Here is a 15,646-nt window from a genome sequence, read left to right as displayed (position 1 = left end):
ATCAAGGTCTAGGTCTATTGTACTTTTACAGATAGCGAACTTGCTTCATAGCCATTATCATTCATATGCATGATGCTTCAGATCATTACTGTTTACCATCCCGTAGGCACTGTAAATTGTTCAAAACAGATACTCAATTAGAGCTATGGAAAACTTTTAATCAAACAAAATTCCCTACCCATATACACCCCGCTCCGTATGCAAAGCAAATATTCCGATGCTAGGATATCACAGAAGAACATGTATGGAAAACAAACTTATCAGGAAGGGGGAGCGCCCTGGTTGCCGCCGCTCAGGTTTCGCAGCAGATCCAGCTGAGCTTTAACTTGGTCAAAGTTCATAGCCGGGTTTTGGGCCTGGGTAGGCTGGTGCTGTTGTTGCTGTTGCTGAGGCTGAGGCTGTTGATGCTGGGGTTGTTGGTAATTCTGCTGAGACTGTTGGTAATGCTGCTGGTGTTGCAGAAGCTGCATGAATTGTTGCTGTTGTTGCAACATAGCCAGGGATTGAGGATTGAATTGGGGAGCACCCTGTTGGACGCTCTGGAAGTTATTAGGTTGCGGTTGTTGGAAGGCTGGGTATGGAGAGAACTGGAAAGGCATCTGTGGTTGCGCTCCACCTTGGCCGAACTGGGGCTGTTGTTGTTGGGCCTGTTGCGGGTTCTGGGCTTGCTGCTGTGCGTATTGCGCATACGCAGCGAAGGGTTGGGGCATCCCAAATGGCTGCTGGGGTTGCTGGTACATCGGCTGGCTGTAGGGAGCAGCGGGCTGTGCTTGAGGCTGAGGCTGGGACTCGTGGGTTGCGCCACTGGCCTGCTGAGGCCGACGATCCTGGTCCCACTCCCTTCCTCCACGTCCACCTCTGCCTCGTCCTCCTCGTCCTCCGTGTCCACGGTCACCCCGGCCACGACCTCTTCCGCCACGGAACCCGCCACGCTCGTTGCCTTCAACTGGTGGCTCGCGAGTATTCATCATCTCGTGGAGGTTGGTAGGGCGTGCAAGGGGGGGTGTAGCCCTCCTCACCTCCAGCATCGTCATAGTTGAGCTCTGTCTGGTTCAATTTTGAAGGTCCCGGGGCAGGCTTCTTGCCCTTGGGGCCTTCTCTGGCCTCCTTTCGCTCTTGTCGCTTCTGTTTCAGCTTCCGCTTGTATTCAGCCTCTGCTTCATCGTCGGAGAATTCCATCTCTTCAGCAGCAACTTCCTCGTCATGGAAGTTGGAAGCGTCACTTCCCTTCATGCCCTTGAGCGGCTGGGTGAACACAAAGGTGGAATGTCCCTCGACATAGAAGATATCCTTGCCCTTCACTAAGCCCTTTTCCTGAACTTCGGAAGCTGTAGAGTATGTGACTGTATACAGAGGATTCTCCACTCTGCCCAGGGTCTCTGCTACTACACCAATGACCTGGCGATCATCAGAGCAAAGCAAGGAGCCCGACTCAAGTACCTGATATTCTCCAGAGGTGTTAGCCTCGATAAGAACATTGTTATCGATAGCGGCATGAACTTTTCCGAGGAACACAATCTTCATCTCGGGGGTGATCGTAACATCAGGGATAGGCAAGGCTTCATATTCGATCTCGTTGGTGGTCCGCAGTCGTCCGCCTGTTTTCCCCTTGCCGTCTCCCTCGTCATCGGAACCACCTTCGGCCCGCATGAGAATCTGTGCTTGCTCCTCGGCGCTAAGGATGGGATAGTCTTCATCGTCACTATCATCGGAGTCCGAGGAATCAGAGCTGTCTGAAGATGACTCGTATGGGGAAGAATCAACCTCCCACTCAGGGTGCTCATTTTCTTTGGAGTCGCCAGCCTGACCAGTGGCTTCGATCATATTGTCTTGGCGGGTATCTTGCTCAACATCCATAGCTTCACTGAGGGGAGCAGTGGGTTCGTTTTTTACTTGGTTTGCCTCCGTCTCGTCCTTCATGACTGCGTCGGTGGACTCGGGTTGGGAGACGTGCTGAATTTCCTCTTCCTTGGGCTCCGTCTCCTCTTCTTGTTGATTCACTAGTTGATCTTCCTCTTGCTTGATTGTGTCTTCGGTCGAAGGCAAGCCAGTTTCCTGTTCGGAGGGGTGGTGGATAAGGTTCAATCCGGGGATCATATGGCTTGGCTTCAAGGAAGTAGAGGGTTCAGCTGTACTGTCTCCAGAATTTAGGCTGGCTATACCTATGTCTGGTGTACCTACAGCCAAGGGAGTGTTGTAGAAATCGCTGCCGCTGCCGTTGTCTGGGGTCCCTGCGATAGGTGTCTCAATAAGACAGGGCTTTTTCGGGGCAGGGCCTTCACTGGCACCTGTTCCATTCGAGGGGTTGTGATGTCCGTCCATATTGAGTCTTCAACCCAATTATTAATTGAATAAAAGCAGTTCAACTCGAAAGATCAAAAGTTGACGAGAAACTTTTTTTAATTTGCCAGACTCCGCATAGGCGGTCAACAAGGGCTTATCGGTTATCGCAGCTACGTTCATGTTGATGCCTCTCAAACATAACTCCAACTTGCAAGATGGCAGGGAACGACAATTCCTCCGGGGATGCCCATAGGCCTCATACAAAGAAGCAGTGTGTCGTTGAATCTGTGCAGGATTAAGCATGACACTAACCTATCTAGACCCCCACCAGCTCCCTTCTACATTCCTCTCAACATCACCCTCTACCTATGCCTAGTAACCAACACATTGGCCGCGATATTCTCTCCAATTCAAGATTGTGATGAGGTGTTCAATTTCTTGGAACCTGCACATTATTTACAACATGGATATGGTCTTCAAACCTGGGAGTATTCACCGGTTTATTCTATCCGCAGCTGGCTCTACGTGTCGCTCCATGCCGCTGTAGGCAAGATCGGGTCTTTGGTGGTGCACACCAAGGCAGCTGAATTCTACACAATTCGCCTGTCTCTTGCATTTATGTGTGCCGCCTGTCAGACTCGACTATACTCTGCGATATGTCGTACACTCAGCCCCCGTATCGGTCTCTTGTTTGTGATAATCGTCACATTTAGCCCTGGCATGTTTCACGCTTCAACTGCCTTTTTGCCTTCTACATTTACAATGTATATGTCTATGCTTGGTCTAGCTTCGTTCCTGGATTGGAAAAATAGCCGGAAAACAGCGCAGGGCATCATGTGGTTTGGGCTGGGGACAATTGTTGGGTGGCCATTTGCCGGTGCTCTCATTGTCCCTCTTTTGGTTGAGGAGGCTATTGTTAGCTTTATCTCTGGATCTGTTGGCTCGTTTTTGTACAATGTCTTTGACGGCATCATTCGTTGTTTGTCAATTCTGGTAAGTGACATTCTACTTGGTTTCCATATCTTTACTAAGATGCATGCATCACAGGCTCTTGAAGTTGCGGTTGATTATGCTTTCTTCCAAAAGCTTGTTCTTGTCCCTTGGAACATTGTTGCATACAATATCTTGGGGGAGAAGGTAAGGGACCGGATATTTTTGGTACTGAGCCGTGGACTTTCTATGTTCGAAACCTCTTGCTCAACTTCAATGTCTGGTTTTTCTTTGCCATGCTATCTGCGCCCCTCCTACTTTTCCAAATCGTCTTTCGATCGCACACTACCTCCTTGCAAACCTCATTGCGGTCCATGACCCTGGTTGCTCCCTTCTACATGTGGTTCGGGATTTTCTCGGTCCAGCCACACAAGGAAGAGCGGTTTATGTACCCAGCATACCCATTTCTGGCACTTAGCGCGGCTTTGAGTTTCCATATTATTTTGACCTACCTTGGCTCTACTAACCCAAAGGAACTGATCGGCCGCGTGCCAACCAAACTAAAGATTGCTGCATCCCTGTCAGTTGTTCTAATTGGTCTGAACGCTGGCATGTTGCGCACTCTAGGGATGGTTACGGCTTATAACGCTCCATTGAAGGTGTTCGATTCCCTACAGCGTGTGGATATCGCGCATGCAGGAGACTCCATATGCTTCGGCAAGGAGTGGTATCGCTTCCCGTCTTCGTATTTCCTTCCGAACGACATGCGCGCAAAGTTCATCCGAAGTGAATTCCGAGGACTACTTCCAGGCGAGTTCCCAGATTCGCCGAGTTATCTTGGGCGTCTGGATGGTGCCTCACAGATTCCATCTGGCATGAATGACCTTAACATCGAGGACCCTAGCAAATACGTAAGTGCCTCAACGTGGCGCTAGGATGATTACTCCCGTTCCTATACTAACTTTACAACAGGTTGACATCTCTCAATGTTCTTTCCTGGTTGACTCTTACTTCCCTGGTCACGACGCAACCGAACTAGAACCCCATTATTTCCTGGACAAGACGCAGTGGGAGACGCTTTCCTGCGCAAGCTTCCTCGATGCGTCTCAAACAGGCCTGCTGGGTCGATTGATCTGGATTCCTGATCTCCCAGTCATTCCCGCCCGCTTCCGACGCAAATGGGGCGAATACTGTCTTCTTCAACGAACAGTCGCAGGCCATGCATAGATCCAGGATACACCTAGAAATCCTTCTGGGTAAAACCTCTAGAAGAATTATGTAACACATCAATACGGAAACGTTCGCATCGAATGCAAACAAATAAGTAACACAGAAGGTTATCAAGTACAAGTGTAGCGTCACCTTTCCCAATTAGGGCAAAATATCCCTATCAACTTTTACCCTTTCTCCGCAGATACACCACTTCGCTGGAGGCCAACAACGGACAAACAATGGAGAAACGCATGCAGTCTCGGATTTGACAGCTCAAAAAAGACGCCATCCCCCCTCTTCCCCAGACCAGATAGTCTCTATTCTCAGCCACAGTTCACATATTGACCAACGGTGGCCTATCTCGTATCGGATTAACATGGCATCTCGCATCAGAGCACCATCTAGGCAGTTAATATCTTACTCCGCACTCCAGTATTGATAAGGGCGATCCGCTTTATGTTTACTATATTCTAAAACGACTTTCTATTCTCGATGTATCCTCAAACTACATACTACTTAGAAGTATCCCACTATGGCTATGTCGGTACTTGAGTCCCTATGGGGAACTATCTTATCGATCCCAACGAAAAAGGCCGTGGGTGCCTTTCTCATTCTCAGTGTCTGTGTATGGCTTGTTATCTTGGTCTCGGGGAAGTGGGCTTCGAGCACAGCCAAAGCCTCGAGTAGCGATCTAGAGAAACCCGCCGCAGGTGTGAGAGGAAAGGTCACCCGGCCACTGGGTGGTAAGTATATTCGGATGCCATTCCATGCAATAACGAGAAACACTCGCTAACTCTTGCTGTATAGAATGGACTCCATCAGATTTCAAACGGCCAACAGCAGCCCCATACTCAGGATGGGATGTCCATTCGACAAAGCCAATCCCCTACCGGCCCTTTAGATACGGCCCGTAAGTTGAACAAGTCCATTAGAGATATTTCTGACCGTCTTCTAACTCTTTCTACCTAGAAAATATTACATCACGCTGGGTCTAAGAAGCATGAAATGGGACGAATGGATCGGTGAGTGGTTCTTCAAGTCAGATCCCAGCAGCCCAATCGACCTCTTACACTCCGAATACAGAGCTCGACAACAACTATCTAAAATACCACGCCGACAAAGCACGCCGCATCGAAGAACGCGGTAGCAAATGCTGCCACACAGCACCAGAGGCAATGGACGCTGCAATCGAACTACTCGAAGAACTGTAAGAGCACTCAAAACATACACACGATATAACCAAGAACACCCCCTTCCTTCTAACGCCCATCCCACCAGATGCGCCTATCTCCCAGAAAGATACCCAAGCATGTTCACCAAGACCGCAACGGGCATAACCAACAAAGTAACCAACGAGACCTTCAACATAACCCAACGCCCACTCCCAGAAGACCCGATGGCGACAGCAGCCCGACTAGTCCAAGACGACCTAGCACTAATGATCGAGCGCCCAGACGGCGAATACTACTTACTAGCAGCCGCGATCCTACTAGCCGGGTTCTGGCGACTGAGCGACAAATTCGGGATGCGATTATCTGAGATCCACACATCGGGTGATGTACCACAGTTCAAGAGCAAATTAGAGAAAGGGATGATGAATTTCTTCCGACGATTACGGCCTGAAGAGCCTGTTCTTCGGAACAATTATTTCATCCAGGTGGATGATAACCTGGCGTGGTCGGAGAGTATTGGGTCTGAGGATGCGGAGACTGTGTCGTGGAATACGGCGGAGAAAAATCGGGCTATTGAGAATCATTTCTTTCGCTCGGAGAGGCAGTCGCTGAGGAGATTGCCCAGATCTGGGGCGGTGGTTTTTACCATTCGGACTTATTTTGAGCCTGTTACTGCCATTGTTAAGGAGCCTTACGTTCCTGGGAGGTTGGCGGATGCGGTTAGGAGTTGGGGGGATGATGTGAGTCGGTATAAGGGGAAGGAGAAGTATCAGGATGTTTTGTTGGAGTTTCTGGATGAGAAGCATCGAGTGCAGGTTGAGGGGGGTTGGAGGTTGAGGATGAGGATGAGGTTAGGAAGTATCCTCTTTGAGGGCAATGTAGTTAGGGCTTATTATGAATGATATATTTCGTTGATTCGATTATTTGGAGATGTTTCTTTCCAAGGTTGGAACTATTAGATGCAAATATTGCAATATCTGGTCGCCAGTATATCAGAACTGGATCAAAATGACCTCGACAGGTGCGATATGGATGCAGTAAGCATGCTCAGAGTAACCAACTTATTCCAAGGTTATTCCTGCACTCGCTGAACGCGTTAAATATAACTCGGACTCAAGACAGATCATATATCCGCAATGGGCCCAGCTCTCCGACCTCCACCCCGTCTTGCATAAGCCATCTCACGCTCTTCGCGCCAAGAGCACTCGTCGCGGAACTCGCAGATCCGACATTTCCACGCGTCCATGATATCCACGCCGCGGGGATCCCGCTTGCCGCGCCACCAGGTCATCTGGTCGTTGAGGTGGGAGGTGAGGGATGTCGGATCGAAAAGGAAAGATCGGCTTCCGATGAGCTGTCTCTTTGCGTCTTCGTTGGCGGCAGATGAGAGGTACCGAGCTGTGAGCACCGGCGAGAGGAGGGTTGAGTAAGGCTCCAAGAGCTCTGGCTGGGAAACTGATGGGATGGATGGTGCGACGGATGGTGTATCGGGGGGAGGAATGTGAGGCGGAGTTGTTGTATCATGACACTCCAAAGACTGGAGAGGTTGTTGTGTTTTAGGAGGATGCCGGTTGAGTCCTGGCTACCAATAGAAGGACCTTCATTATGTTCGGATTCTTGTGAGGAGAGCGCATCGAAGTACTGGTCGTTCAGGCCGCCAACCTCCGAGACGAAGGCGTTCGTGAACGGCTTCTCGGCGTCGAAGTCATAACGAGCGGCGAGGAGGTCGATGGTTACATCGTCGCTCGTGATCAGCCGATTGAGCATGTGGTAGTAGAGCTGCAGCTGGAGAAGAGTAGGCCGAAACCCCGTGCTTTTGACATTCGGTAGTGATCGGTTACCCTTAGTCTTCACGTCTGTCAGATAAATCCGGGGTAGGTCATAGACCGCCGCAGGCAGTTCCTGCTCAACGTGCCCCGTTTGCTCGGTCTCACTCTGACCAAAGTCTGAAAGCTTCATCCCACCTTGCGAAGAAGAAAGCAAAAAGTCCGACAGGGACATCTGATACTCCGGCAGCGCAGCACGCGATGCTACAACATCCGCATAGTACCCAGCAGCAGTAGCCTCGAGGTCCGAGTCCGGACACTCATAGGACAACTGATCAATAATGCCATTGACAAATTCCCCATCGACAACGCCCCAAACCTCCATCTCACGCGTAACACCATATTCACGCAGCATACGCAGTCCCTGGATGACATTCCAGACCCTGAGACCCCACGCATCCTCTTTAGTCGTGATTTCCACGGGGACAGTAGTGTAGATCTCATCCTCAAGGGTCTTGTGCATGGAACTCCCCTTCTTCATCGCAGCAGTCCTCTTCTTCTGCCCCCCATGTTTGGTCAACGTGAACCAATACTGCAGCTCGCACCAAGCTGGGGAAACGAGATCGGTCACCGAGAATGCTTTATTGGGCGCTTGCCGAAACCGTTCGACGGGGGATCGAGTATCGAGCGCCGCGGCTTCGGGATCCTGTTGTGTCCATTCGAGCGCGCGCGCTGCATTGCGCTCGCGTTCCTTTACTCGGCCCTCGGTTGAATTTGAGTTCTCGACTAAACGCTTGGGAGAAGATGTCGTCAGCTCAATTCGGGTTGGATGTAATGGGACCAATCCATTGGGGAAAATGTGGACGATCAACGGCGAAGAGTAAAAGGAAAGATGAAAAAGCATACCAAACGGGCTGTGCCTGTTGCTGTTGCCAGCATACGGACTTGACCTCCCCATTGCACTCGCACTCGGACCCCATCTAACGGCCTGACCTGGTCGAGACTGCGACTGCCGCCATGGTGAGCGATGCCCTTCCCGACCCAGCACCTTAGGCGACCGGACGCTAGCTGGCTCAAAGCCATCCTCGATATCTACGAGTGCTACTCGAGCTTCCGGTTGCAAAGTCTCAAGATCAACGAGTTCCGGGGATTTTGGCGCGGTGATGTGTTCGATCGGCGTTGGGGTCGGGATCCAGGTTGGTGTCGAGTTGAAAGTGGCGTTGGCGTCGGTCGCGTGTTCCGCGGCGGCTTTGTTCAACAAATGGTTCAGCAGATCCTCTTCATCTGGAGTGAAGTCGGATCCGTAGTCAGATTCATCCTCATTTCTCTCTGGGCAGGACATGCCTGCGACTGGAGGGGATCATGTCGTGTAGATCGAGTTGATGTTCGGGTGCGTCATTGCCATGTGAGTTGCCTTAAGAATCCCGTTGTTCTTACTGGCTGACCATCACAGACTTGATAATTGTACAAACATAACTAAGATATATATAACTATGTGATATATTACATAGAAAGCTAATTAACAAAAGAGACTGAAGTCTATTGATCTAAGTAATTGCTCTTGGTATCCCATGCATCGCTCCAAAACAAAACAAAAATATCCCAATGCCAATATTCGGCAGGGATCTATGAAATCTATACATCTCATCAACCTCAACAAATTCGAAGTCTATCCTCGTGCATTCATGCAGCCCCAGCAGAGATCATATTTCCCCCAGAAACAGCATGCAATGCACCAGCACCCGTCCCCTCTGCCGCAGCAAGCGCCTCAGCAGCCGCAACCTCCTTCGCAGCCTTCTGGTTCAACCAGCTCAGATAGGTCTGCCAGCCGACCGCAATACACCCGGAGAAGACATTCCGGAACTGTGCCGGCACGTACATAAAGCTGAACGCGGTGACAGCCGGCCAGAGCTTAACGCTGTTCTGGATACTAACGGGGAGAGCCTTCTTCAATCGCTCCCAGGTCTCGTCGAGCGTCGCACCAGCGAGAAGCGAGTGCACACTAAAGAAGTACGTATTGAAGACAGGTGTGAAGCACGTCTGCTGCACAACAACCTTGGTCAGGATGGAGAGGAACCTGCTCGGGTAGTTGAAATAGTTTCCGAGGAATATAAACCTAATAAAGAGCGGTGTCAGTTAACAAGTACATCCAGATACAGATACAGATATCCCACGTAACAACAATCTCAAAGAAACCATTGGTCACAGATCCATAACTAAATCCCACATCACAGAACATACCATCTATAAGAAGGAATACTTGACCCGGCGCCAACACACAAATGCCGCAGAGTCCTAAGCGGATCATACCCAGCGCTCACAGTCGCACCATCTCCCCGTGCAGCCCCGTCCCCATCTTCAGCGTCCGATTTCGCAGGTGCAGGAACCTCAGAAGGAAATAGCATCTGCGCGCTCAGATCACCGCACAGGTAGATAACGATCGAGCTCCAGAACTGCGTCGTGTATGGCTTGCGCTCCTGCACGCGCGCATACCATCTTCCAAACTTCCCGACCGGACTGGCCTTTATCACCTCACGGAATCCGCGTGTTCGCACAGGTGCAGTCGTTGCCCCGGCTGCGGCTGAGGCTGCGGCTGCGGCTGTAGCGGCGGGGGTTGTGTCTGGAAGCTTAGGTGGAGTTGAAGCGGTTGAATGGTGCGAGTGTGGTTGGTTTGCAGATGTGGTATTTCTCTCGGCGGGTGTCTTCCCTGTAGAGGAGTCTGAGTTGTATCGGCGTTGTGGGCGTGGTCGGCGCAATAGCTGGGGTTGGGATCTGGGGGTTATCGGTCGGCGGAAGGTGGAGGTTGAAGGGGAGGTTGGGGCCCTGGATAAGAGGCCATTTCGGAGGAGGGTCATGTCCAAAATGACATCTAGAGTTATGTACAAAAGAATAGTTGAAAGTAGAAGTGAAATTGGAAAACAATAATCTTTGAAATCCAAAAATCCGACCTCGGGGTTGTGGCGATTAAGACCCGAAAAGCGGGTTAAACTCCGACTTCTGAGAGATCAGTTCCGGATGCAGGATCCGATTTATTGCATTGATTCCTCTATTTAAGGAAGAAACATATTTTTAAAAAAGAAAAAGTGCCTGAAATAAAAATGATATTTCCAAAAGAAATCCCAAACTCCAGCTCTATATAATGCATCCCATAAAAACATTAGTTGAATGAGGTTTCCCTCAGTAAGATGTAAACGGGTATCAAAGTAAATACAAAAAACACATCATGCAAACAGTGTACTTTTTTAGTGACATGAAAGAAAAATGGACAATAGAAACTATGATTAGTGACACAAACATGTATGTATAGGTATGACATGTCCAGACAAGAGATGGTAGGATGAGAGGGGATATAAACAAGCTGTTCAGCAACGTCCTATTGTTTGAAGGAGTCACGAGTGTGGACACGGTCGATATCATACGGGTTTCCCTCATATGTAACCGAGCGAGTCAACGAGGCACCAGTGCGATTGGAGGCAACAGATTGCGCACGGCTGCGAATGCGCTCCGTGGGGAGTGCGTCAACACCGTCATGGGACTCGCTGGAGAGGGAGCCTTCGGGGGCAGGAGCCTCTGTACGGTCATACTCCACTTTCTCCTCTGCCTCCGGTGGGGCAGAAACCTGCTCCTGGATCTTGCGCATGAATGCCTCGGACTGGGCGGCGAACTTGCAACGGGTGCGGATCGCGGGTCCATACTTGTAGAACAAGAAGGGGAAGGGCACGCAGGCGAGTGCCAGGAAAGCCGGGATCGATGATGCCCAGTGGATACCCAGGTTCTGATACATGTAGGTGGTGAAGAGGGGGAAAGCAGCACCGAAGAGGGAACGGATGACGGAGTTGGCAGCAAGCACGGAGGCGGCGAAGATGGTGTAGGAGTCAATGAGGTAGTTCATGATGCTGAGAAAGACAAGGACCATTCCGAATCCGAAGGGGACGCCGGCTGCGATGCTGACCATGAAGTGGATTGAGGGGTAGTTGGTCCATGCGAACCAGAATAGGCCGATTGGGATTGCGACGGATGCGATGAGGCATGGGGGAGACGTGCCTCCGGGGGTGCGAATCCATTATGTTTATCGGACGTCCCGATGTAGCGCTTATTGTCCCAGAGGGAGTAGATGACGGCAATCAACATGCCGATCATGATACCGAGGAAGGCGAGGCCACTAACACCCTGATTCCAGCCGCGGGACTGCTGGTAGACAATGGGGAAGGCGGCGAACATCATATACAAGGTACCGTAAACAATAGCCATGTAGAGAGATAACAAGAACACGATAGGCTCCTTGAATAAAAGAATCCAAGGACGGGACAGTGACACTTTGAAGGAGTCTTTAAGAGACACCCTGCCTTGGTCGATCTCAAGCTTACTCCGGTAAATCTTTCCTGACAGCTTTGAGAGTCTTTCCGCACGGCGGAGGAGAAGCACGGGGGCATAGGTCTCGGGGATCGTCAGAGAGCCGATAATCCAAACCGTACCAGCAAAGACGGCAAGGAAACCCATGACCCATTGCCAACCGCCGTCACTCATACCGATGAATCCACCAGCAATGGGACCAATAACAGGACCAAGGAAAGGTGCGGCGGCGAACAAACTCATAGCGACACCTCGCTGCTTAGCGGGAAACATGTCGGCAATGACACCACCAGCGTTAGTCAAAGGCGAGGATCCAAAGGAACCAGCGAAGAACCGAAGGATAATGACGGACCAGGCATTTTGAGAACCTGCGACACCAGCATTGAAAGCTGTGAGAGCGGCGTAGGTAGTAACGAAGAGGATTTGGCGGCCAAACAGCTCACTCAGTGGAGCCCAGAGCAATGGTCCAATCTATACCAAAGCAAATAACGTTAGTATGCAGGCAAAACAGATTACACAAGCTCAAGTAGCAGTATCTAGAGAGTTGAGGTCTTACCGCGAAACCGAGAACGAAAAGCGAAACACCAAGAGTGGCAAGTTCTTGCCCGATGTGAAACTGCATCATGATTTCTTTGATACCGCCGGTATAGGCAGATGATACCAGGGAAACAGCCAATGTTGCGACGGCTACTAGCATGGTAAAAGTCCATTTCTTCACCTCACTAAAGTTCATGGGATTACGAGGGTCGTTCGGGATCCATGTTACTTCAAATGGGTCCTCCTCTGTTCCTGAACCGGGGTATGGGTGATCAATTATCTCTTGTGTGACGACACCCTGGTCGAAGACCAAACGCCAGTATGGAATCTTCGTTGGGGCAGAGGACTCGATCTTGTCCGAGACCTGAGGGTCCGAGTCAGCTGCCATGATGGGCAGGTGGTGAATTTAGATTGCGATGTGTAGTTGATAGTATCCGAGGTAGCAGTATATGCCAGGTGGGGTTTCCCGAAGGTTTGCGGGGGGGAGGGGATGCCGAGGAGAATTGGTGGGAATGAAAATTAGAGAGGGATGGAGCTGAGCTCTCTCTATATATAAAGGGGGGTAGGTTTATGAACGCGATATGTGCAGATAAAGTATGGATAAGTGGATTGATTTCGTTTCCCAGGTGGGCTAGGTGGGCTAGGTGGGCCCCGGACTAGATTATTATTATTTTTTAAAAGGATTTTGGGATCTGGACCTTTTCCTTAGTTATGTTGTTTTTAGAACATCTATTTTATAATTTCATATTGATTTCATACCTATAATAGTGTACTTCCAAGGTGAATTGAAAGATTATACATCATACAAAGATAAAGATGCAGATGCAGCCCTGGAGAGTCCACGAGTGCTACCTAACTAGGGCTTATCTGTTTGCAGCCACGTTTTCGTACCACGTGATTTATGCATGTTTTATGTCGAGCCTCTCGGGTATGCGGCATTGATCTGATTGGTTCACTTGGCATCCCAAGGTTTCCTTGATAATTGAAACTTCCAAGGTTCCCAGCTTCCACTTCAATTCTAGCGCATTCTAATGGAGACTGGATTTTTTTGTACGGAGTACTAACTAATTCCCATGGATACACAATATACAAAATCCTTGGAATCTCATAGAGTACCTAGGTACCTAGGTAAATGTGCACAAGGGCCGTGCATAAACATCGGCCCACATTCGGACATTCCACGAATCGGACTGCGCACCTTACCGAAGCTTCATCTAGATCTAAAGTTCTCCGGATCGGTCATCTAAGGATACTAATCTCCGGTGCATGTACATAAAATGATATTTATAATTCTTATGACCGACTAAACTCCATATGACCTCAGGAATAGCATTATGATTATCAATCATCATGGTCAGGGGCCTATGCATAGAGCTACTATGTACTTCATACATAACTATAACTAGCATGTATAAAATTGCCAGTCTTCTCTAATTTAGCCCCCGTTGAGTGCCCAAGTCGGCAATCGGTATACGAGTTCCGATGTTAACCTCGTAATCAGCTTATTATTGTCTCAGTAATTTCTTTGAAATCAACTCCAAGCTAGGCATCAGCGTCGTGGTTTACTCCAGACATCCATGAATACAATCGAATGCTAAGTCAGACCACCAACGCTGCTTAGAAATGGATATATTTAGATCCGTATCATCGAAGGATCTCCGTTGTACTGATCGAATTTACATACAACATAAGTCAGGCCACCCCATATCAAAGTCGTCCATGGGCTGATACCACCCGTCATATGAGGAATGCACGGGCTCGAATAATAAAAAAAAGCAACGTATATCCTATCTCCAGAGCTGATCCTACATTCAGCTGGAGGTCGGTTTATTTACATAGACCCATGAATGTACCTTTTTAAGAAATAATAATAGTAATAATAAATTAGACTGTAAAAGGATAGATCTCCGAGATCCGGCCAAGGTTCGGCAGTGCCATGCGAAAAACCACACTCGGGTGGCTTGCAGAAAAAATTGAAGGAGAACCAGGGAAGGCAAAGCCACCAATTCCACCGCTAGAATTTTCCATCATGTCTTGGCGCCTTCTTTTTGTTCGCCTCAGGCCAGCAGTCAGATAAGGACCCTGATAGGTACATTTGCCACCAGACAATATAGCCTTGATCTTGGTATCCAAGACAGTTATACGTGTCAAGTTATATCAGTAGATGCCCCTCAACGTTTGCTATTTAGTTTTAAAGTTTCAAAGATTTTCAAATTCTGTTGACAGCAAGATCAAAGAAACAAAACACGCGTTCAAGTCACTTTGTCTCCACTTAAAATAAGCATGACAACTAGGATAGACACCTGAAAGGCCATTCAGCGTCTGGTTCAGCCCTGCGAGCAGAGGATCATCGATCTTTTAACATAGGTAGCACATATGGATCATCGGTCCAGCAATCCATGTACGCATTATCAGACTATAAGATCAGCCATTGTAGTCTTGGGAATGCCCTCCAGTTGCCTCTTGTTGTAACGGTTTGATACCAGGATCGCAGATGTATTCGTCTTATTTACTCCCTTGTTCTCCTAAGTTCGACTTGATCATTTGATTTTCCTGTATAGATAATTTTGATTTATTCGGGAATATCTCTCGTGATCTGTGATCTGGAGAGTAATGAGTCATTCTGATATTGTGCAGTACAGAACTAACCTACATACATACTACATAACTAGTTAACTAGTTAACTACTACATACTACCCTACTTTGTAGAGCCCATATGATGTGCGACTTTCCTTTGAATGTGAGTGCTTGTGTGGCGGTCGGATTCGATACTGGGTCTCGTCGGGGCTTGAGTATGACGGGTGCGAAGTAGTCAGAAACCCAAGTTCATGCTGCCTGCTGTTTAATTATTTTGTTCATTGTTTGAGTGCTTGGTTGTTACATAACTAGTTAACTATGTTGTTGTATAACAATGTTGTGTCGTACTTTCAAGTCACAGTTAATTGTTGGGTCAGGGCTAAGTCACGGTGAAGTCATAGTCAAGTCTAAGCATTTTGGATGGCAGTCAAGTATGAAGTCCTAGTATAAGGTGGCCCACGTTCTGTTAACTAGCTGTGTTTCCCAAGTAGTAAAGAATTTCTCCAGTCTCATAGTCCATCCCATCATCTGTTTGTTACTGTGTAATTGTAAAAGTCCCGTACTTTATGATGTTGCCTCTTTGTTGCGCGATGAGAGGAAACCTTCCGAGAATATTCGGGGTGGAATCGAATGGCTTGGGTTCTTGTTGACTTGAAAAGAATCACGTCCAGGCATGGGGTATTCTATTGTCGCAGGGTTTCCCATCTGGTTTTGGATGGTGTTGTTTGGCGTTGTTAGTAGCCCCGGATGTGTGAGCAGTTTGGAAGGGGTGAAGGGCAATCTTGCGACCGAGGGGTTTCCCCCAACACTAGACT

The 15,646-nt window shown here is 48.9% G+C and overlaps 6 protein-coding genes across 6 annotated transcripts; 2 read left to right on the top strand and 4 right to left on the bottom strand.

Moving 5' to 3' along the window:
* Positions 1-260: 260 nt before the first annotated feature.
* On the bottom strand, positions 261-2,322 carry N7516_005201 (RNA-binding snoRNP assembly protein NAF1; the record flags this gene model as incomplete). The annotated part of the gene is made up of 2 exons (XM_057217921.1): positions 261-946; positions 1,020-2,322. 2 exons carry the CDS (start codon positions 2,320-2,322, stop codon positions 261-263), a joined length of 1,989 nt encoding a protein of 662 aa, XP_057079804.1.
* A 176-nt stretch (positions 2,323-2,498) lies between these two features.
* On the top strand, positions 2,499-4,440 carry N7516_005200 (dolichyl-P-Man:Man(6)GlcNAc(2)-PP-dolichol alpha-1,2-mannosyltransferase; the record flags this gene model as incomplete). Its single annotated transcript, XM_057217920.1, has 5 exons — positions 2,499-2,554; positions 2,604-3,276; positions 3,331-3,420; positions 3,639-4,124; positions 4,186-4,440. 5 exons carry the CDS (start codon positions 2,499-2,501, stop codon positions 4,438-4,440), a joined length of 1,560 nt encoding a protein of 519 aa, XP_057079803.1.
* Positions 4,441-4,957: 517 nt separating this feature from the next.
* N7516_005199 (heme-dependent oxidative N-demethylase family protein) lies at positions 4,958-6,499 on the top strand (the record flags this gene model as incomplete). Its single annotated transcript, XM_057217919.1, has 5 exons — positions 4,958-5,168; positions 5,233-5,335; positions 5,395-5,447; positions 5,509-5,632; positions 5,704-6,499. 5 exons carry the CDS (start codon positions 4,958-4,960, stop codon positions 6,497-6,499), a joined length of 1,287 nt encoding a protein of 428 aa, XP_057079802.1.
* Positions 6,500-6,720: 221 nt separating this feature from the next.
* Positions 6,721-8,705, bottom strand: N7516_005198 (exonuclease V; the record flags this gene model as incomplete). The annotated part of the gene is made up of 2 exons (XM_057217918.1): positions 6,721-7,052; positions 7,127-8,705. The coding sequence occupies 2 exons, from the start codon at positions 8,703-8,705 to the stop codon at positions 6,721-6,723; spliced, it is 1,911 nt and encodes a 636-aa protein (XP_057079801.1).
* A 341-nt stretch (positions 8,706-9,046) lies between these two features.
* N7516_005197 (Mpv17/PMP22 family protein) lies at positions 9,047-10,218 on the bottom strand (the record flags this gene model as incomplete). Its single annotated transcript, XM_057217917.1, has 2 exons — positions 9,047-9,479; positions 9,605-10,218. The coding sequence occupies 2 exons, from the start codon at positions 10,216-10,218 to the stop codon at positions 9,047-9,049; spliced, it is 1,047 nt and encodes a 348-aa protein (XP_057079800.1).
* Positions 10,219-10,736: 518 nt separating this feature from the next.
* N7516_005196 (MFS transporter) lies at positions 10,737-12,641 on the bottom strand (the record flags this gene model as incomplete). Its single annotated transcript, XM_057217916.1, has 3 exons — positions 10,737-11,302; positions 11,353-12,187; positions 12,273-12,641. The coding sequence occupies 3 exons, from the start codon at positions 12,639-12,641 to the stop codon at positions 10,737-10,739; spliced, it is 1,770 nt and encodes a 589-aa protein (XP_057079799.1).
* Between the last annotated feature and the right edge of the window lie 3,005 nt (positions 12,642-15,646).

This window comes from Penicillium verrucosum, assembly GCF_028828655.1.
Source record: "Penicillium verrucosum strain IBT 35672 chromosome Unknown utg000001l_segment0_segment0, whole genome shotgun sequence".
NCBI lineage: Eukaryota > Fungi > Ascomycota > Eurotiomycetes > Eurotiales > Aspergillaceae > Penicillium > Penicillium verrucosum.
This window is presented reverse-complemented; position numbering and strand designations above follow the sequence as displayed.